This window comes from Euleptes europaea, chromosome 16, assembly GCF_029931775.1.
Source record: "Euleptes europaea isolate rEulEur1 chromosome 16, rEulEur1.hap1, whole genome shotgun sequence".
NCBI lineage: Eukaryota > Metazoa > Chordata > Lepidosauria > Squamata > Sphaerodactylidae > Euleptes > Euleptes europaea.
Genome location: NC_079327.1, coordinates 38025702 through 38049123, shown reverse-complemented (window position 1 = coordinate 38049123; position 23422 = coordinate 38025702). Strand labels below are relative to the sequence as shown.

At 41.0% G+C, this 23422-nt stretch overlaps 1 protein-coding gene across 1 annotated transcript; it reads left to right on the top strand.

Annotated features, from left to right (window-relative positions):
• The first annotated feature begins 1291 nt into the window (after window positions 1–1291).
• Window positions 1292–22016, top strand: MXRA5 (matrix remodeling associated 5). The gene is made up of 6 exons (XM_056861963.1): window positions 1292–1500; window positions 4741–4870; window positions 6594–6984; window positions 9082–13827; window positions 14475–15375; window positions 20053–22016. Exons 1-6 carry the CDS (start codon window positions 1295–1297, stop codon window positions 21959–21961), a joined length of 8283 nt encoding a protein of 2760 aa, XP_056717941.1. The 5' UTR covers window positions 1292–1294; the 3' UTR covers window positions 21962–22016.
• Window positions 22017–23422: the final 1406 nt, after the last annotated feature.

The window sequence follows — 23422 nt, the reverse complement described above, 5'->3', positions numbered from 1 at the left end:
TAATATACTATTACTTGGATACCTTAATGATCATTATGTAAAGTATTTTGGTGCTTAATTTGAGATTTGGGGAAGGTTATGTCTGTACTTTTGTCATAGAATTGTACTATGAGTGGCCAGACAGGTGGTAATTTTATTTGTGTGACTACAGCCACAACACAATGATTAACAGTGCAATCCTAAGGGGGGGGGCAAAAGTGCTTAGGAGGAGGCATGACCCCGGTGCCAGCATAAATACCACTTGCACCGGCATAAGGGGCATTTACACCAGTGCCGGACCACTTACACCAGCACTAGGGAGTGGCACAGCAGCACCACACATGTGCACCTGTGCAGCCATGGCAGCAGCACACTTCTGGCATAAGGGCTCACACCGGCACCAAACGCCCCAGGAATGCCCACCTTTGCTGGCATGAACTTAAAGGTAAAGCAAGCACTGTGCAAGCACCGGGTCATTCCTGACCTATGGGGTGAAGTCACATCCCAACATTTACTAGGCTGACTTTGTTTACGGGGTGGTTTGCCTTCCACAGTCTTCTTCCCTTTACCCCCAGCAAGCTGGGTACTCATTTTACCGACCTCGGAAGGATGGAAGGCTGAGTCAACCTTGAGCCGGCTACCTGAAACCAACTTCCGTCAGGATCGAATTCAGGTTGTGAGCAGAGCTTGGACTGCAATACTGCAGCTTACCACTCTGCACCACGAGGCATGAACATACACCAGTAAAAATGGTGGTGCAGTCTGTGGAACTGTATACATCAGTTCCATGAGGGTTGGGGGAGTGTTCCTTTTTGGCTTGCTGGCCACAGTGAAGCAAGTCGCTCAGGAGGTGGCTTGGTTGCGCCGTGGCTGTGCCCTCCCCAGCACAACTACCCCCTCCTCAGGATTGTGCTGCCCAACAATAAAGCAGATGAATACTTATCTGAGTTATTGTTACTTATTATTGTGCCATGGGCTGTGGATACACATATAAAACTTTATACCTGTCTGCTTATTTATAGTGCAGCTCTAATCATGTAATCACTGAGTTCAGTGGGACTTACACCATTGTAAATGTGTTTAGGATTGCAATATCAGATGGTTACAGATAAAGTTTCAAGCTAAGACTTGGAAACTGACTCCAAAGTGGTTAAGATGATAAGTAACAGGAGCTTCTCTAACACAGTGTCAGGAGCACATAGGTTAGCCCAAATGTTCAGGGGTACTTAAATGAGGTCAATGCTATATGTATATTTGTGTGAGAATTAATGTTATCTTTTTTTTTTTTTTTTGGAAATGAAATAGGTACAGCAAAATGAAGAAATTTGAAAAGATGCTAAAGAAACCACAATTGGGGGCACTATCCGTGGTGCTGATTTTCTCTCTGGGGCTTCCAGAAATCACACTTACGTGTCCTCACCCATGCGCCTGTTATGTTCCCACTGAAGTTCATTGCACATTTCGATCCTTAGTAGCTGTGCCAACAAGAATCTCGAAACATGTGGAACGAATCAATTTGGGGTTTGTATTGCAAGTTTACTGTAGCATTTTACATTCTTTGAGTATAATCCTATAGAGTTCATCTCACATGTTGCGTATAGTTGAAGAATTATGCATCACTACTGAACAGAGTTGTAATTTGATACCTCTACTGTACAAATCAAAAGCTTTGTATAAAAAGGAATGCTAATGAAACCAGGTCTATAATCCCTGTGTTCTTCTTCTAATTGGCATTTTTGTGAGACTGTTATATTCTCTCAAATCTCTCTCACTTCTGCCTTTAATCCATTACTAAAAAGATGGGCCAACATGGAATGTACATCATGTGTGCTTTCTCTCCATGTGCCTCAAAACTATATCCTGTCCACATGCTTCTTGTTGGAATTTCGGAATGAAAAAACACTGTTACAGGCATTAGGGTCTCTGTCAACAAATACCATAACTTGTACATATCTTCCTTTCAGAGATTTCCAACTTCCCACCTCAGTCCCTATGTGCCTTGCCACTTCCAAGATTCTACATGAAGCTACTCCCACTTACTGTTTTCACCATATCTGCATTGCCCTTTGCAGTTTAGGCATTGTCTTTTCTTTCTGTTTCCACATCATTCTTACATTGCTTGTTCCATAGGTCTTTACTTTTCCCAAGTAATCAGAATCTTACTATCACCTCTTGTACTGCTGTTTCTCTTCCACACCTTTTCTGCAGTCTCTGCTCACCACCAGTCATGTCTGTTGTTCTAGCGCCATCATCCTACTCTCCAACAATGCCCTCCTAAACAGAGTTACACTCTGGCTTCAAGGAACATAGATGAGTGTTAACTCTGCTTAGGGTGGCGGTACAGATCACTCAGACTACTTGCTGCATGTATGCCCAGCTTCAACAGCCATTTTGAATACCATTCTCTTAAATAAACTGACATTTTTGCTGTAATTCTAATTCTGATGCTCATTTATTGTGTCATCTTGTAATGACTCAAACTCAGCAACACAAGAGAAGACAACTTTTAGCCCTAACACAATGACTTCTATGTAGCATTTTAGGAAGGGCATCACAGGAGTGGCTAGGTCATTTTTGTTCTCCAAAGGAATTTACAGTGTTTGGTTGCTATCATTTAAAGCGCTCTTATGATCTCTTTGTATTTGCCAAAGAGAAGAAAGCACTTAATTCCTCTTCTGCTTGTGACTCTCATGAGATGACATTTGGGGTAGGTTATGGTTTCTTTCAGGAAGCAAAATAAATCCCCAAACGGATAGCGCATAACAACATTGAGAATCCATTTGTTGTGAATTGACGGTGCTTTGCCAAAAACAACTCGGCTTTTTAAAGATCAAGAAACCAAATCCATTAATGTATAAAAAAAGGCTACAGGGGAACAAGCAATTGGTGACCTTGATATAATTAAGAATAAAGTCTTTCATCTCCTCAAATAGGTGCAAACATGGCTGATGTGCAGCATTTGGAAAGGGTGTCTCCTATGAATGACATGATCACTTAAGATCAACTTAAGCTATGAAAGATTGGTTTACAGAGAGACTAAAAGTTTTATCTGGTCTTCCAGTATTTTGTTGCTGACAATATCCAGGCCTAACTGCCTTTGGATGTATAACAACCCAAATCACTAAAAGAGCAATCCAGTCACAGCCAATTATTTTTAGTTTTGGCAGCATAAGGCACCCACTGCTCTGATGTGGCAGGAAGTAAGAGGAAATGTTTCAGAGTCATAATGTAAGAACTTCCAGCCCTGTCAACACATCAAAGCTTATGCAGAATCTAACAGATCAGAAGCCTCAGCTGTTTGATCCCATGCAGTTAAGCTTGGCATCAGTGTCAAACCCAGCCTCCATTAATCCAAGAAGGCCAGGTCCTAGGATCAAGGCAGATGTTTGCTTCATCACCCAAAGGCTTGACCTTACCACATGACCTGTGTTAACCTGTGTGTGTTAAGTGCCATCAAGTCACTTCCGACTCATGGCAACCTGATGAATCAATGTCCTCCAAAATGTCCTATCTTTAACAGCCTTGCTCAGTTCTTGCAAATTGAGGACTGTGGCTTTTTTTATAGAGTTAATCCATCTCTTGTTGGGTCTTCCTCTTTTCCTGCTGCCTTCAACTTTTCCTAGCATGATTGTCTTTTCCAGTGACTGTTCTCTTCTGTTGTGTATACCTACCACTACTCAATTGGCTGCAGGTTAGCTGACTATGCTGGAGCCTCTGTCTTGGTTATAGCTTAGTGGTAGTGTATTGACTGAGACCTTCATGGTATCTCTCAGAATCTGATGTGACTTTGAGTCCTGACTTTCAGTGTGTAGTCTACATAAACCTGAAGCTAGAGGTGGGTGAATACATGTGGTTTTGCTACATGAAGGTCCTCCACTCCTTAGAGACTTTGTCCAATGTGAGTGGTTCTTCCACAAGTTAGAGGGAGGCAACTTAGGCTGGAGGAAGTCTTTGGACTTTGCTTAGTAGAGTGACAGGGCACATACCAATATGTTAGAGTATTTTTTTTCCCTAACAATGCATAGCAGTTTCTGACAGTCCAATTTCAGTTCATTGTGGGCTTTCGGTATCTCAAAGAGTGACCTATAACACAGCTTGGGTAATTTGCAAATGTATTTAAACATAATTAATCAATCAAAACTTAAATGATTAAAAATTGTACAGCTCTAGATGCTTACGTGATTTATAATTATTACATTTTAATGAGATCCCAGCCCTATTTTTAGACCCACACTTTTGCCATTTGAAGACCAGTGATTTATCTTAACAGTTAAATACATAATTGCATATTCTATTTGCAAATCTAGCAGTTTAGCTAGTAGCTATGGTTTTCTCCTTCCAGAAATGGCTTGGCAGGCATCCATTTTTAAATGTCCTCTACGCAAATCTTTATTCATTTATTGTTACATGTTTTGTTGGCACTCTTGCAGGTCTACTGTTTTGCCAGGCTCCATATCATCATCATATGGCTTCTTGCCATTAACTAATATCCCCAGTGCATGGAAGGGGGGAAAGCCTATTCTAATTGATATTGACTCTTAAATTGTAATTAGTAGGTTTTTTTAAAGTGGCTAAAGAAGCAGAAAACTCATTTTAGAAAATATGTATGAAAATAACTATAAATTATGCATGACCTTGTTAGCATGCTTCATTAACCATGTCAAATTAAGTTGATAACTTAAGAGCAAACCAAAGTTATCTAAAAGATCAGGTACAGCTGTCATTCATTACAAAACATAACTAAATGTGTTTTCTTCCCAGGTTTAACAGCATACAGACTATATCTGAAAACTCATTTGCAGGACTTACAAAACTAGAACTTCTCATGATCCATGGGAATGACATCCAAAATATACCTAATGGGGCCTTAAAAGATCTGTCATCATTACAGGTAAAATCAATTTGTTTCCTTTAGAATAACTATTATAGTCTTCTACTCTATTGGTTCCCAGTCTTTTTGGTATGGGGACCCACAAATTCAAATTTACTTGGTCTGCTATCTTAATTGCAGGTTATAGCTCAGACCTTTATATTCTGTCCAGACACATTTTGTCTCTGCCAATGGCTGGTGTGAGGGAGCAAATGAAGCTGGCATTTTAAGCTTATGAGAGACAGGATTGGGAAGTTCATTAAAGAGATCCTTCTTGGATTAAAAAAATAATAATATAGTCTCATATGAGAAGAAGGTTCAAGAAGATCACTCTGTTCCCTCACCAGTACTACTACACTGATCACAAACCCCACCCAACGAAATGGCAACTTTAAAAAGCTAAGGCTGCTAGGCAGTAGCTCATGAATAAAGAGAGCAAATTTAGTTATCTTTAAAAATGAAATGGCATGTAAGTTTCCTGTCTAACAGATGCTAAGTGCTCATCATCATCTGCTGAGAAACAGCTAGGTGGTATTGACATCAAAAGAAACGGAGGGGACAGTCAAAGAAAAGAAAAAAAGTAGTGCAGCAAGGCAAGGAGCTCCTGTAAAAAAAAAAACCCTCCAAGGACCCCAAAAGCCCTATAAGGGTGCATTGAGAAGGGACCCAAAGCAATTCATAGGGCTGCAACAAAAGAGCATCCCCATGGAAGATGAGGGGAGGGGCTTCACAGTAACAGCTAAAGTTGCCTAACCCAGGTGGGGTAGATAAGGTCCAAGTAGCTTACTACCTCCTACTCACTCCCACGCCCACTGCAGCTTCCAGCCTCCATCTCTCTCTGCCTCTTCCTATCCATTGGCAAATGAAGGAGGAGATAGAAAACAGTTTTCCCATAGCAGAAACTGCCACTGAATGTGTTTTGCAAGTACCCCAGAGTTCACCTCCTCTACCTACCAAGGACGAAAAGGAGGACCATGATGGAGTGGCTGCTTTTGTGCTAGGCAAGAAGGTATGCATGCTCCTTTCCTGGCATTCAAGCACAGCTACAACTTCACCCTTGCTCACTACAGACTGCTGGCTGGCTAGCTGGCTATGCCACACTTTTTCCACCTCAGAAATTCACCAGGTACCAGGCAAGGAAGGCAACCCAGAGTTCTGCTGTATTCCCCAAAAAATCTAGAGTGTATACATGGACTTTACGTGGCTCCTGCATGTATCCAGAAGTCAGTATTAGCCAAGGTTACTCCATACTCTTGAGCTTTCTTGAGAAAGTTTGATGGATGTAGAGGAGAAGCCCTTTGTCATCCACATCAGTGTCCTATTGTAATGAAATAAGTATATTGCCCTATGGAAGAGCCACTTAAGTTGGAAGAATGCTTCTTCAGTAGGATACCACCCATTGTTGAGCTTCTATTGTGCACAGTCATTTTTATTCCTTGAAGATCTTGAGGTTTTGGATCAGTCTATTGCTATGGTTCATAATGTTCTTTAGTGTCCTGTTTATGGTTCTGATCCATAGAACAAGAATTATACTTAAGTGTTGGTGAAATCAATGGGACAAGTTAGATGCACCTCTCTTAAATAATTTTGATTTCAGTAGAACTTAAATCATTTTGATTTCAATAGAATTTACGGTAAATGTGACAACTTTTATGAGTCAGAGGTAATGCTTTTTCCTGCATTGTGTTATGTGTTTTTATGAAATGTTATCTCACTAATGTACTAATTTTCCTCAACCGTTCAGGTATTCAAAATAAGCTACAACAAGCTGCAAGTTTTAACTGGACAAACCCTCCAAGGGCTTTCCAGCCTAATGAGACTGCATGTGGACCACAACCGAATCGAATTCATCCATCCAAATGCTTTTAATGGATTAACTTCCCTTCGACTTCTCCATTTGGAAGGAAATTTACTTCAACAGCTTCACCCCAACACATTTTCCACATTTATCGTTCTGGATTATTTCAGGCTGTCAACAATAAAGCACCTCTATTTGTCTGAAAATGCTATTAGAACACTGCCTGTGGGCATTTTTCAAAAAATGCCACTCCTAGAGAACGTTTATCTTCATGGGAACCCCTGGTCCTGTGACTGCAGGTTGAGATGGCTACTTGAATGGAATGAAAAGTCTGCAGGTAAGGGGTTTTTTTTTGGGTTTTTTTTTTTAAGAAGCTAGAAAATTGACTTCAACAGAAACTGGTACATATATTTTGTATGCCTTTGGTGTGGACACTCAAGGTTTGGTTTATTTATTTATTAAGTTTATAGATTACCTTTCTGTAATTCGGTGCAGATTGCAATGAACAAAACAATATCAAAAAAATTCCATCAGATATAAAAATGTATGTTTGAACTGATCCTGTGATTTGCCAAATACAATTTTTCTTGGGATTTTGATTGATGGAGACCAATTTAGAAAGGCACAATTTAGGAATCTAAGTCATTCCTGAATGACAAACAGAGCAATCCTAAGGGGGGGTAATAGAGGTGCAACCAGGGATGGCACAACCAGGCTGCCTCCTGATCGGTTTGCTATACCATGACAATCAAAGCAATCAGAAAAATCCCCAAGCCCCTTGAGATTATGCCACCATTTTTGCTGGCATAATTTGACACTGGCAAAAGGGGGCTTTCCAGGGGTGGAAGGGCTTAGGGAGCTAACTAAAGTCAGCCCCACCTCCAAGAATGCCCCCTTTGGTGCTGGTGCAAGCCCCAGTGTTAGAGATATGCTGCCACTGAGACTGTGGCGGTGCCTGTGCATGGCGCTGCCGTGCTGCTCCCCAGCACTGGTGTAAGTGGCCCCGCTCTGGCATAAATGCCCATTTTGCCAGCATAAGTGGCACTTAACACCAGGGCAGGAGTCAAACTGCATTCAAACCTCTTTTGCCCCCCCCCCCCTTTCAGGAATGCACTGAAAATGTAAGGCAGGACTAAGATGGTCAGAACCTACTGAGGGCCCAAATAGATCTTTTGTTAAGGGCTTGATTTCTTATGTAAATCCTTTTGGGTACATAAACATTTGGTTATGGAGGCCCACATTCCTTTTGGGTTCTAAATGCTACTTGAGCCCAAGAGAGAGTTTTAAATGGGGGAGCATTTGTCAGAAAACTATAGAATTTACTATGCCAGAGAGAAGGCTAGTTTCTGAATCTCCTTGGGTCAATGACTAAGTCCTACCGTTTTCTTATAGGCATGGTTACAGACAAACTGCTTTCTACATTCCTGAGCAGGGACTATGACTTGTTAGAAGTATATGTAGACGTCATATCGACAGCTGTCCCTAAAGAGCAAACGTTTGCCCGGGCATCAGGGCCAACTCAAGGTTTTGGGAGGATTTTTGCATGCTGGGGCAGAGGGTGTTCCCATACAATCTGAGAATGCATCCTAAAAATACCATACAGTGTTGAAAAGCATTCTGTGACATATTCTCATTTCAAACGGATATCCATAGTGCTGTCATGGGTGTACAACCAATGTAAGAGGTGAAAACAATCCCCAGTGGTGATAATCAGGGAAGGGCTGTCAAACTTAAGACCTCAATTTAGGTTTAAGGAATCTGACAAATGGTAGGAATAATAAAAAGAAAACCAGGTCCTCCCAAATCAAAACCTTTTAAAAAAATTTACATATCCTTTTTTCAGGGTTGTAGAATTGACTTGAAAATCAAGGTGTCGGGTAGTTTCTGGTGGTCAGGTCAGATGAGAAGTGTGACATTAAAGGAATGTGTAGAAGAAATCTCTTGTGTGGAGCCAGTATACTGCAGTAGTTAGAGTGTCAGCCTAGGATCTGGGAGACTTAAGGTTCAAATTCCCATTCTGCCATGTAAGCTTGCTGGGTGATCAGGAGTTAGTCACACACTCTCAGTCTAACCTACCTCACAGGGTGATTGTGAAGATGAAATGGAGGAACAATGTACACTGCTGTGGATCCCTATTGTTGAGAAAGGTGGGGAATAAGTAAATAAATATGAAAATAAAGTAAATAAATAAGAAAATAAAGTAAATAAGTAAATAATTGTGTTTCACATTTCATACTCTATTGTTTTAAATTGGCATTAGCTTTCCAATTATGCCCCCAAACAATGAAACTAGAATTAGTATGTTTCTGTTCAATTTGCTTGTGAGATTTGAGTTCTTGCCTTTAGAAACGTTACATATTTGATTTTTCTGCTAAAAACATTCTATGTGAAAGTTCCATGGATTATCTAGGTTTTTTTTTTTTTTGTCTTCCAGGTATCCTAAAGTGTAAAAAAGACAAAATCTATGAGGATGGGCAACTTTGCCCAAAATGCACCTACCCTAAGCAACTCCAGACACATGATATTCAACATTTGCAAGACATTTCCTGCACAAAGCCCATCATACAGTCTCCACTAAAACTGAACATCAGCCACAATGAGGAGGAAGAGGAGGAAGATGATGACAGCTCTGAAATTCACAGCAAAGGATTTCAACTTACTCCATGGAACATTACTTTGAACTTGACAGATGAGCATGGAAACATCGTGAACCTGAATTGTGAAATCAAGAAACCAACAGACTCCACCAAAATCAAGTGGAATCAAATCTCTACCAAAGAAATTGAAGTCAATGTCTCCATTTCCCTGGATATGGAGTGCCTCATGAGCCGAGAAAACTATGAAAAGCTGTGGAAGCTAATTGCTTACTACAGTGAAGTCCCTGTCAAGTTAGAAAGGGAGCACGTACTCAGCCATGAACCTAAGCTGAGCTACCATTACAGGCAAGGGTCTGATTATGATGCACTTTACTACACAGGTGTCAAAGGCAGGATCCTTGCGGAGCCTGCCTGGTTGATGCAGTCTCTAATACACATCCAATTAAATAGACGCCAAAGTACTGGGAAGAAAGTGGTGCTGTCTTTTTCTACCCATGTTTCCCAAACCCTTCAAACTCAAGGAAACAGACAGCAGAGAAACAGCTGGGTTATGATAGAGCAAGACTTGCACACAAAGGCAGCTCAGAGTGTAGTAGAGGGTTCAGATGCTCATCTGAGCTGCAATGTGAAAGCAACAGAAAGTCCTTCCATCAAATGGCTTCTTCCAGATGGGACTAAATTGAAAGCTCCATTCAAAATGGAGGACAACAGGTTTTCTGTCCTCAGCAGTGGTCAGCTGGTCATCAAATCAGTAGCCTATGCTGATTCAGGTGTCTACCATTGTGTTGCTCAAGTAAGAAGTGATGTTGATTCAATGTCCTACAGAATTTTGGTGCAGCCTTCAGTCATTCAGCCAGCAGACTCTGAGATCATAAAGGTTCAGAAAAACGTGGGCGAGTCCATACTTTTGCCCTGCAGTGCGGTGGCCATACCAGATGCACACCTAAGCTGGATACTCCCAAACAGCTATGTTCTCAATGATTTATCAAACTCCTCCAATGGGTACCTTTTAGACAATGGCTCACTGTTAATTCCACACAGCCATGTCAGTGACAGTGGGTATTATAGGTGTGTGGCTATAAACCAACAAGGATCAGATAAATTTGCCATAAGAGTAATAGTAAATAAAATGGTGTCTGACAGATCCTCAAAAAGCATGAAATTAAAAAAGCGTCCTGGTTCAAGAACATCAGTAAAAACAAAGGTTCAAGTCATAGATGATGATGAGGGCTCAGGTGCTGGAGAGACAGATGAAACTCTGAGTAAAAAAATCCACTTGAAGAACCATGAAGTATCCCTTAAACAGAAGACTGACAATGTTTTTCATGGTCATGTTAAAAAGAATAAAAAAGGAAAACGCAAAATGAAGTTATGGAAAGGAATGGATAGTTCTCCAGAGATCAATGTTGCAGAGGGACGTAGAGTATTTGAATCTCGGAGGAGAATAAACATGGCAAACAAGCAGATAAACCCACAGCACTGGGCCAACATTTTGGCCAAGGTCCGTGGCAAAAAGTTTCCTAGAACAACTTTGGCTCCAGTCCCTTCTCTAAGGATTACTACAGAGACTCCATTCATGCATAAAACTATAAGACCTCCTCCTATTGTCAGTCCCCCACAAATGACTACTATGGAATTTCCTGTCAGTGGAGAGGAGTCGTCTGGTGACATATCTTACTTGGGAGAGACACAGCCACTTTCAGTCACCGGCCCTCCCATTATTGTTGCACAGGATTATAATCAGTTTCAATCACCTACAGTAGGAAGTCCTGAGACCAAGCCTGTTATAGAGTACAAATCATCAACACCTATTGCTAAAGATTCTTGGATCTCCCCAACTGAACAATCACAACAGTGGAAACACAGTGATTTGAGAACAGATTATTACCCAACAGAACCCAATTCTTTCACCAAAGAGCATTCAAATGAAGAAGTAATAAGCAGCCAATCTTATACTCAGAGCACTTTAATCACAGCACACAAGGAGGTTAGAACCACACAGTATACATTTTCTTCTGTAGAAAGACCACTAGAAGCTGATGTCTCTGCAGGCCATCAGACCTCTGAAAGCTCCCAAATCACCATTTTTATACCTACTTCTCCACTTAAAGATTCTGGTCCTGGGAACAGTGATAGCATAGAACATCTGCAAGTAAACAAAAATTCTGACCCAAACATGGTATTGGAAGGAGTAATACTTGAAAACATTCATATTCCAATACCAGAGTCTGTTTCTAATTTGGAAAGAACTGCTGCTCCGTTTAATAAACGTGACTGGCTAATGACTTCTGCTGCTGACAGACTAACCACAGTGGCAGTCATTCCCGACCATGGAAGAAAAAACACTCTTTCTAACTCACAGGTTCCCCCGCATTCTCGAAGAAGACCATATGGAAGAAGGAGATTAAGACCAAACAGGTTCAGAAGACCAAGACCTATTCCTCCTACTGCCTCTCCTGTGGGAGCTAGGCCTTTTGTTCAAAATAAACCTAAAACTGAAGCTGCAACCCAGAGTTTGCAAAGATATATTTATAGGAGTCATCATATACCTGATGCTGAAGTTTCAAATGAACATAAACCTTTGGAAGAGAGCTCTTCTTTAATTACAAGTACTAGTGCTTTACAAAAATCCATCCAAGTCCATGACCTGGAAGCAGTTTCTGTCCTCAGTCTTTCTCCTTCACCGCCTAGGACACCTGCAACAGTTTCTAATATTACCAAAGAGCAGAAAATTCAGACTGTGGTATCACTACATGAGGCATTGATCACAGCCTGTGATCCAGAACTGTTCTTAGATCCTAGCTTAGGGCATAAGCTTACAACATCAGCAGACAATGAATTCATCCAAACCATTGAAGGAAATGTGCCTACAACAGGCTATGAAGGCATGGATGCACATACACCAAGCTCTTCAGTATCTATTGCAGGTTTCACTAGATTACTGGTTTCCTCAGTTCCAGAATTTGAAAAAGGATCTGTAGGTTCATCATCTCCAGAAAATAAAGTCATCCCTAAAGCACCTCAATCAAGCCTGGCCAATATACAAGCTTGGGCTACTGTTGATAGCACAGCAGTTCATTTTACCAATCCTTCAAATGTCGATGAACTGCAGAAATCTTCAGCCTCGCTAACACTGACTACAATCACATCATCTTCTAATCAAAGAGAAACAGAGACTTCACCTCACTATAGTACAATAATTGATGATCTTTTAACACCTCCAGAAACTAACCAAGCTACCAGCCTTTTACATAATCAAACACAAATAACAACATCTTCGAGTAACACAAAGAAAACTATCACTCAATTACAAAACCATAATGATCAGACTTCTATTCATAGAACTGAAATAAACTATTCTCCAGTTTTGCCCACTGCATCTGCATCTCTGGCGACTACTCTCCCACCATTGGAATCTAGCACTCTTAATTGGTCTGACCATTTTTCTGCTAAGGAAAATTATACACCTGGTCAAGTCCTATCTCCTGACCTTAAAGGATCCAGTGCTGATAATATACAAGCCAAATTTGGCTCACGGCAGAATGAACTTTTCTTTATCCATTCAAACCAGGACAGAATAACCACACAGCAAAAGCAAGTGCAACTGAAGGAATCATCTGGTAGCAGAACATTCAACAACTTAGCTCTGAATCCAAATGTTCCTCACCAACCAATGGGAGTTATACCAATTTTTAATCAGCCACCTGCTTTTTCACCACCAAAACGTCCTCTCGTGAGAGCTACAGTGAGGCCTCCATATCTCATTGCACCAGGTCTATTTTATCGTTTTGGAACTCATCAGCCTCCCCTTCATTATACCAATAAACCAGAAATAACTGCCTATGCTGCTCACACCACACAAGACAGAAAAATATCTCCTCTTTACACAGAGACCTTTCTTACCACAACAGCAGCTCCACTATACAGACCTAAGTCAAATCTTCCAAGCAGATTTGGCAATCAGGGTGAAACCAGATACAACATTCCATCTAGAGTTTTTGTCAATAACTACCTTCCTGATACCAAAGACAAGCATGGAAAAATAATAAATCAAGCTATACCATATATCCCCAAGCCCAGAATGCCCTTCCTGATTAACAGAACCAGAGTAGTCCAATACTTGGATATAAATTCTAAATCCATGATGACTAATCAGCTTGCCCCAGCAAGCTCAACCAAGAAGAAATTTATCTTTCCAACCAGTGTAACACAGAGCACTTCTGGAAAGGTCACAGCTATTCCAGTCCCTCCCGTGGCCTTAAGTACTGTACCACCAGCTGTAACTATCCCTCCTGCATTCATAACTCCAAGCATTAAACCTCAAATGGCATCAACCTTACAGTTGTCCCAAAGCATCACTAACAGCAATCTACATGTGCCATTTGTGCCTAAACTGGGAGGAAAGGCATTTAATTCTAGCATAATTAAATCTTCCACAAATCTTAGCACACAGGGAACAAGGCCTAAGATTTTAACAAAAGGATTTAACAGTGTATCCATCCTTGCGGAATCAGATGCTGTTATCCCTTGTGATGCCACAGGAGAACCCAAACCTTTCCTTTCTTGGACAAAAGTCTCCACAGGTAAGAGTGTTTAAGGTTGGTGAAGTCACAAATAGCATGAGAACCTGCATTTTTTTAAAAAAAAAAGGTTATGTACTTTAGTTGCTATATACATACCCTTTCACATACCCCTTGCTCTACCTATTTAAAAAGTGAGTTTCCCATTATTACTATTGCATCTTGTAATTTTGTACCTAACCTCAGACCATACTTGTATTTATTCTAGTGCCGTATTTCACACTGATCTAAATAAAACAGAACTCAAGTGGCATCTTTAAGACCTTTAAGAAACCAAAGTGTCATTGAGTTTTGTTTTTCTTTGCTGCAACAGACTAACACAGCCACTGTCTTGAAATCATGATCACAATAATCTAGCAGCCTTCACTATGTGGATGGAAATGTACCATTCAGATCCAGATGGATGCTGCGATGCTCATGTAAGATCTTTTTAACAGGCTAGATGCATCATTTGATACATATTCAGATGCCCAAGAGCATTTATTGTCTCCATGAGAGACTATCTGGCATGAATTATTGCTCCTTTCCCCCTTTATTCTATTAAAGTATTAGTTGAGATGTTTTCTGCAGCAAACATAAAGTAATTGTGGTTTCTAGCATCTTTTTAAGAATAATAAAATCTGTTATTTTCTTTCTGCTGAATCTTCTAGGGGCTCTAATGACAGCTAATACAAGGATACAACGTTTTGAAGTCTTGAAAAATGGTACATTCATTGTCCGCAAAGTTCAGCTTCAGGACCGTGGACAGTATTTATGCATGGCTCAGAACCTGCACGGTGTTGATAAAATGATTGTTCTGTTGACAGTCCTGGCCCAGCAGCCCAAAATATTAGGTTCCCGCTTCAGAGATGTGACTGTTTATTTTGGAGAAAAGGTGACAATGGATTGCCAAGCCACTGGACTCCCAAGCCCACACATTTCTTGGATTTTCCCTGACAGGAAAATATTGCAAACTCTGAGTACCACAGAGGGAAGAGTGATGCTGTATGAGAACCGAACCTTATCCCTCAAGGACACTAACTTCGCAGACCGGGGAGTTTACAAGTGCATAGCCAGCAATACTGCAGGGGCCGATAGCATTGCTGTGAGACTTCACATAGCTGCCTTACCACCTATTATCCAACAAGAAAAACAGCAAAACATTTCCCTTAATGTGGGACAGAACATTAATATTCACTGTAGTGCCAAAGCAGCTCCTTTGCCAAGCATCCGTTGGGTGCTTTTTGATGGTACCCAGATTAGGACTTCCCAGTTTGTCCATGGGAATCTGTTTGTTTTTCCAAATGGAACCCTTTACATACGCAATGTTTCACCCAAAGACAGTGGGAGCTATGAATGTATTGCAGCCAACATGGTAGGTGCTGCCAGGAGATTGGTATGGTTGCATGTCAAGAAGCAGTCGACAAATGCCAAGATCACTGGGAGTTCTCCTCAGAGAACTGATTTGTCATATGGTAGCACCCTACGGTTGGACTGCAGTGCATCAGGGGACCCCTGGCCACGGATACTCTGGAGACTGCCTTCCAAAAGAATGGTGGATTCTGTACACAGGTAAAACATCTGCTGTTGCTTTTTTGCATGCTGGTCATACATTGTTGGTTTCGATTATAGGACAATTTGCAAGTTACCAAATCATGTCACATTCCAGTTTTATGCTTCGTTGTTAGAAACAATGACCTGTTCATGATGCTGTCTCTTCATTTATATATTACATGTCATTTCTGTATGGATACTACCTCCAGAAACAATTTAATCCTTTATGTGGCATTCCTGGTTCCCCTGTACAGCATATCATAAGTATGCTTGGACTTCAGATGGGTGATCCTACATATCTGTGTATATATGTTTATATTGTGCTTTCTCCAAGTAGCTCAGGACAGCATATGTGGTTCTCTGGCTCCCTTTACCCTCACCACAACCTTGTGAAGTGGTTATAGAGTATAACGGGTCCAAAGTTATCCATTACGCTAAGTGGGAATTTGAAACTTGAAGGTCTCAGACATCCTTGTCCAGTACTTTAAAGTCCAGAACACACTGGCTTTGACTACACTGATCCTTCTCATAAATCACAGTGGGTAGCCATGTTAGTCTGTCTGCAGTAGTACTGCAGTAGTAGAAAAGGGCAAGAGTCCAGTAGCACCTTAAAGACTAACAAAAATATTTTCTGGTAGGGTATGAGCTTTCGTGAGATACAGGTATCTGAAGAAGTGAGCTGTGGCTCATGAAAGCTCATACCCTACCAGAAAATATTTTTGTTAGACTTTAAGATGCTACTGGACTCTTGCCCTTTTCTACTGATCCTTCTCATGTTTACTCAGAAATAAGTCCTACTGAATTCAGTGGGTCTTTCTCATTAATAAGCATGCATAGTGTTGTTTGCTTGTGTGTGTATGGGCTGTCAAGTCATAGCTGATTTATGGTGACTCCATAGGGTTTTCAAGGCAAGAGGCATTCAGAGGTGGTTTGCCATTGCCTGCCTGTGTGGGCTGAGAGAGTTCTGAAAGAACTATGACTGGCCCAAGGTCACCCAGGAGGCTTCATGTGGAGAAGTAGGGAATCGAACCCGGTTCTCCAGATTAGAGTCCGCTGCTCTCAACCACTACGCCATGCTTGAGATTCCTCAGAAGCATATTAAAAATTCCTCACTTAGGTCAGGGACGCTTACCTCCAATCACACAGCCTTTCCTTGCCAAGAACAACCACAAGAGAATATTTGGTTGTGTTGTGTTATGTACTCAAGATGCATTTAGGGGAACAATGAGGCCCAAAAGGCCTGACCAGCTTTTCATGTGCACCTCAGAATGTGCCTCAGAATGTCCTACAATGCACAGATGCTTCACAGGATGAAGTTTTGCAGCAGACATGTGAATAAGGACACAGGTTCCATTTCTGAAGGCAGAAAATTTAAAATCCAGTAGCTTAGAGAAAAATTAGCATTTGTTTGTCACAAAGAAAGTCCTCTGATAGAGGGGATGGATAAAATTAGGTTAGAATTGCTTGAAATAGTTCTAATAAAGGGTGAAGAAGAGCTAAAAATCTGCGCACATATGAAAACTGAACTGTGTTCCATGTGAAAACAAAATGGGCTGCGCTCCATTCTGAGTTGAGCATTGTGAAGGGCCATTGATTTCAGGGAAGATAGTGAATATATACTGAATTCTCCATTTGAAAAAGATTTAATTCAAGGTAGATTATGGATGTGCATGCTACAGCAGCTGCACAACTTTATCTCTTTGTTACATTATATACATTTAGCAAGAAGCCTTTGTTAAAGTTACATTTTTTATTAAAAATATAAATGTAATATTTTTAGCTTGCCAAGAAGTGTAAGCTTTGCCAAACAGTTTGGTCTTGATTTCTACTTCACTTAAGTTATTTTATAGCCCAGTAGAGATGCCATGATATTTAAAACAGATTTTGGTTTTCAGACCCATTTTCCAGGAATGTTTCCTTATTAGACATTTGTTGCTGTTATAATAATGTTGTTTATAATAATGAAATGTTGTTTATAATAATAAAATTCAGAACAGCACACTGATATAATTGCCTCCTTTTACCTTCACAAAAACCCTTTGAGAGAGGCTACATTGAGAATGATTGGCCCAAGGTCAACCAGTAAGCTTTACAGCTGAGCAAAGACTTGAACTCAGATATCTTCAGTCACAGACAAATTTCTGTCCACACTGGATAAATGATCGTTGAACATTTACTAATCTAAGGTCAAAGATTCCCCCCTCCAAAAAAAAATAACCTTCTTGAGGAATGTGAATAAATGCAAGGTTTATAAATGCAGCCAATATCTCATCTTTGTCATCGTATATGTCTGCTTTTAAGCCCCGTAGCACAGGGGTCACTAAGCCCCGTAGCAGAGAGGGATAAGCTGCAGTACCTCAGTCCAAGCTCTGCTCACGACCTGAGCTCAATCCCGATGGAAGTCGGTTTCAGGTAGCCGGCTCAAGGTTGACTCAGCCTTCCATCCTTCCGAGGTCGGTAAAATGAGTACCCAGCTTGCTGGGGGTAAAGGGAAGACGACTGGGGAAGGCAATGGCAAACCACCCCATAAAACAAAGTCTGCCTAGTAAACGTCGGGATGTGATGTCACCCCATGGGTCAGGAATGACCTGGTGCTTGCACAGGGGTACCTTTACCTTTACTTAATTATATCTGAGTCCAAAGAACGAAAGTAAGACAGCTGTTGTGAGCTTTTCTTTTTGAAAGAGACGAAATATTGGTTCTCTGACTTAGTTTTATAAAAATTTACTGTAAAGGTAAGGTTGAACTACAAGTTGTGGAAGATGGAGCACTTCCACAGAAAACCGTGTCGCCCCTCTCCTGTTAGCATGCAGAGAAATTCAGTGTTCAGTGTGAGACCATCATGTGAGTTTCCCAACCCCTGTTACACATCATGGGCTGCCACTAGCAAGAAGAGGGGAACTCACGGCATGATAATGGCACCTCATAAGAACATAAGAAAGGCCATGCTGGATTTGAACAAGATCCATCAAGTCCAGCAGTCTGTTCACACAGTGGACAACCAGGTGCCTCTAGGAAGCCCACAAACAAGACGACTGCAGCAGCACCATCCTGCCTGTGTTCCACCGCACCCAATATAACAGGCATGCTCCTCTGATCCTGGAGAGAATGGGCTGAATTTCCCTAGACTTTATTGGAGGGGCATAATGCAATGATTCCCTTTTCTGTGGCAATCCTATAATGTCTTATTCCCCTTTATATGCTGCAGATTTTTAAAAAGTTAGTTAATAGACTTGACCTTATGAGACAATGATCTGAGGTGGTACCTCATAGGATTGTATGTTAGGGTCTTAGCACTGGTGCAGAGCAATACTGTATCTTCATGCTAGAACCTGGACTGAAACTAAGCCCTGTGCAAGAACCATTTCAGAGTAGCAACACTAGTATTCCCACTCTAGCCAATGCAAAGGCCATTGCTCACTCCTCCTTGGAGTAGTGAGAGTGGTTTCATTGGAAGCAGGACAAAGCTAATTATCCTTCTGATCTTAGCATCATTCTTCAACTACAGTGCATTGAGTGCTCCATTCCTCGTGTAGATTTTCCAGGAAGAACCACAGCTTGTTATTCATTGTGGAGAAATGGGCCACTGATCTTTGATGGAGCACATGCTTTGCATGCAGAAGATCCCAGGCTTAGTTCCTGACATCTCCAGTTGAAAGGATCTCAAGTGCCTGGCCATAAAAGGCAGTTGCCAGTTAAAGTAGCTTTGGACTGATTACACAGTCACTTCTGCATTCAGTTTGCTGTGTTTCTTGTGATATTTGAAGGAAGAACAGGCTATGAATATAAAAATGCTGTATACAAGTTCCCCTAGGAGTGCTAGAATAAGCTCCATGGGATGTATACAGCAGAGATTATATGTCGGGCAGGGGTACTTCTTCAGTAATATCTGATATCACTCAGAGTAGATGGGCCCTGGGCTAGATGGAGCAGTAATCTGAGTTGGTATAAAGCAACTCCTCATCTGTCTGATAGAATGGCAGTGTGGCTGTTCAGCCAGTGTGGCTGTTCTCCCAGAAATGGAAAAAAAATGATTGAGGAGTAACAGTCTGAGGGGTTAGAGGCTCAGTAACTCCTGCTGGGTCAACATTTAAGCCAAACATCTCATTTAAAATAGATTGATCATACATTTTACTCTTGCCGCAAGGATTATACATTCAATAATTTGGTAATATAAACTATCTTCTGTTGTATTAATGGAACAAGAACTGTCTTCTCAGACCTCTCAACACCCAGTGTAAATTAATGTAGGCACTTGTGTGTGTGTGTAAGTGTGTGTGTGTGTGTTTGGGTTTATTTTAACCACTTAAAACCATACCAATGTGACTCTTCTTTGAGTAACATGTCTTCATTTAATAAATGTGTATATCTAGTCATATGGAATTTATTGTCAATATCCTGTTCATTGTGTAAACATGTGTATCCACACATATAAGTTTGCTTTAAATTTAGACATGATGTTTATAAACAAGTTTTTTTTACATTTCCATTTTTTTAAACACAGCATCAATCAAAACTAGAACTTAAGAGCATAAAGTAAATAAAAGCATCTTCCCATTAGAGGAGAGTCTGTTTCAGGATGGAATTGTTTGCTTGCAAATGAAGATAATTATGTTTTGTTTTCTGGCTCAAATTATGGTGAATTATGATCATAAACTTACAACATGTGTTTTGTTTCTTGTCTTCCTAAATTAGTTTGGACAGCAGAATCAAGGTGTTTGGCAATGGAACTTTGTTTGTCCATTCCATCACTGACAAGGACGCAGGAGACTATCTCTGTGTGGCCCGCAATAAGATTGGAGATGATTACGTGGTCCTCAAAGTGAATGTGATGATGAAACCGGCAAAAATAGAACACAAGAATGAGAATAACCACAAGGTGTTGTATGGCGGGGATCTGAAAGTTGACTGTGTAGCCACAGGTCTGCCAAACCCCGAGATCTCCTGGAGCCTTCCAGATGGCAGCATGGTCAACACTTTGATGCAATCTGATGACAGTGGAAGCCGAGCAAAGAGATATGTGGTGTTCAACAACGGGACGCTGTACTTCAATGAAGTAGGACTGAGAGAAGAGGGGGACTACACCTGTTATGCTGAGAACCAGATTGGCAAAGATGAAATGAAAGTACGAGTCAAAGTAGTGGCTGAGCCTGCCAGTATTAGGAACAAAACCTTCACAACTATCAATGTCCCATATGGGGATGTGGTATCTGTAGGATGTGAAGCCAAAGGTGAGCCCGCTCCTAAAGTTACCTGGTTGTCTCCAAGCAACAGACCCATCCCACTTCTGTCAGATAAATATCAGGTGTACAGAGATGGGACACTTCTCATTCAGAAAGCACAAAGATCTGACAGTGGCAACTATACGTGTATTGCTCGGAACAGTGCCGGGGAAGACCGGAAAATTGTCTTGATCCACATCAATGTCCAGCCTCCCAGAATCAATGGGTATCCCAGCACCATCACCTCAGTGAGAGAAACAGCTATGAAAGATAGCCGTAAACTGATTGACTGCAAGGCAGAAGGCATCCCATCTCCACGGGTCATGTGGGCCTTTCCAGAAGGAGTGATCCTACCTGCTCCTTATTATGGGAATAGAATCACAGTGCACCGTAATGGCACGTTAGACATTCGGGGAGTGAGACAGACTGATTCAGTGCAACTGGTGTGTATTGGCAGAAATGAAGGTGGGGAGGCCAGGCTGATTGTGCAGCTACAAGTAATGGACCATGTGGAAAATCCCACCTTCAGGGATCCAATCACTGAAAAGATCACTGCCACTGCAGGCCACAGCATCAATCTGAACTGCTCAGTTCATGGAAATCCTCAGCCTAGCACAGCCTGGATCCTTCCCAATGGCACAGAACTTCAAAGAGCCACTCATTTGCATAGATTTTACCATAAGAGAGATGGGATACTTCACATCAGTGCCCTCTCTGGAACAGATGCCGGCACTTATCACTGCATGGCCAGGAACCCAGGTGGTTCTGCTGAGCGAGTGGTCTTCCTCAGAGTGGGCCTTAAACCAGAAATCAGCAATCCATATAACAACCTGGTGAGCATCATCAACGGGGAGACCCTGCAGCTTCACTGCATAACCCAGCCCAGTCAGCGGGCTCGTGTAACCTGGACTCTGCCCAATGGGATGATATTAGATAGCCCTCAGACCATTGGTCGATTCTCCCTGTTGCAGAATGGCACCCTCACAGTTCGCGAAGCATCTGTATTTGACAGAGGTACTTATCTGTGCAAGGTGGCAACTGAGTATGGTTCTTCTCTTATGAATGTTCCAGTGATTGTGATTGCCTACCCACCCCGCATCACAAGCGAACCAGCTCCTGTCATCTATGCAAGGCCTGGCAATACAGTGAAGCTGAATTGTATGGCCATTGGGATTCCTAAAGCAGAAATAACCTGGGAACTCCCAGACAAATCACATCTGACAACAGGAGCTCAGTCCCGTCTGTATGGAAACAAATTCCTTCACCCTCAGGGCTCATTAATCATCCAACAATCTACACAAAGAGATGCAGGCTTCTACAAATGCACTGCTAAAAATATACTTGGCAGCGATTCAAAAGCAACCTACATACACATATTCTAAAGTTCAAACAAATGCCTTTTGAATACACAAATATTCAAAGATCCTGCCAAGTGAGCACAGCTAGGAAAATATAATTGCTAAATTGAATCATTTGTATTAAGGGGAGAAAAAGAGGGTTGTGGCAGGGGTGGCATATCACAGATTTCTCTTTTGTGCAGTACCAAAATACTAGTCTGGTGGGTATCTTGCCTGAGAAGACCTCTGAACTATCCCAACTGATGCATCTGGGTTTCTCACCTTGAGACGAGCTGAAATAAAATTCAGAGTTTATTAGTGTTTCAGAATAACTTTGTGAATTTCAAAAAGAAAATTACATTTTGATAGCTGTTTGAAAAAAAATTAAGAGCAAGATCCGAGTAAAGCTGAGCATTTTTAGATGACCTTAAGTTCAGTTAGTGGGTTGATCACTGGAGTTGATGGAAACTGAAAATGGCTGGATTGCTTTCTGTGTCCTTAAGGCTGGATCTACACATTATGATATGATACTGTAAACACGTCCTGTTCTCCATTTCTTACATAACATATAGGACCGCTAATCCAATGACATGATGTCATTGCATTTAGGATTTCTCCACCCCCCACACCACATCATTGGTTGCCACTGTTGGGGATGGAGAAGCAATGGGACGAGTGTTCTTTCAAATTACAGGGCAAAGGAGGAGAATTCATTTTGGTGATCCCAGTGTTTCATAACAGCCTCAAATATACTCAGACTAAATCTGTTTGATTGAGGTTAAGGCAATAAAATTTAGTACCAACTTGTCAAATTGATGTTGTTGTTTTTACCTTGTAATACCTAAAACCTTGTAATACCTTAGATCCAGTGGCATCCATGAATAGGAATGCTGGAAAATGGTAATATAAATTTGCATTCTTTGTAAGCAGATTCAAATCCTTATCCCAGTTCATTTTGCTTCAGTCTGTAGCCTAAAACACTCTGATAACTAATAGTCCAAATTAGTTCCTTGATGCAACAAGCACCTTAAAACATACCAACATAGTATTAAAATGTACCAAAAGAGCTGAGGTTTTTTAAAAAAAAATTCCAGACAAACTATTTCTTTCATCCCCTGCACTGCTGAGACATAGCTGAACCTTTACAGAACATAAATTCTAACTGCCTGGTGTTCATTCTTCTATCATGTCTCCAGAATCAACAATTAGCAATTAAAAACAACAACCCTCTGATTTAATTCCAGGACAACTTAGCAATAATTACTGTAACAATGCAAATGCCTCACAGCTAGGGAATCCCTAGCAGATTTCAGTCATTCTATATATTATTATTTTTTCCAATCAGACAATGAGACTAGAAGAATTGCAGTGGACTGTGTCTCAGTGTATAAATTATTGGTCTTTACAAGACTCTGATATTTCTACTGTGTTTTATATAATATTAAGATCAGTATACTGTATGTTTTATAATAAAAAACATATTTTCCACACAACTTTGCCATGGTG

Coding starts and splice junctions, on each gene's coding strand:
- MXRA5 (XM_056861963.1), top strand. CDS start 1,295: ATGAAGAAATTTGAAAAGATGCTAAAGAAACCACAATTGGGGGCACTA. Junction 1,501..4,740: donor GTGGAACGAATCAATTTGGG/GTTTGTATTGCA, acceptor TTTTCTTCCCAG/GTTTAACAGCATACAGACTA. Junction 6,985..9,081: donor ATGGAATGAAAAGTCTGCAG/GTAAGGGGTTTT, acceptor TTTGTCTTCCAG/GTATCCTAAAGTGTAAAAAA.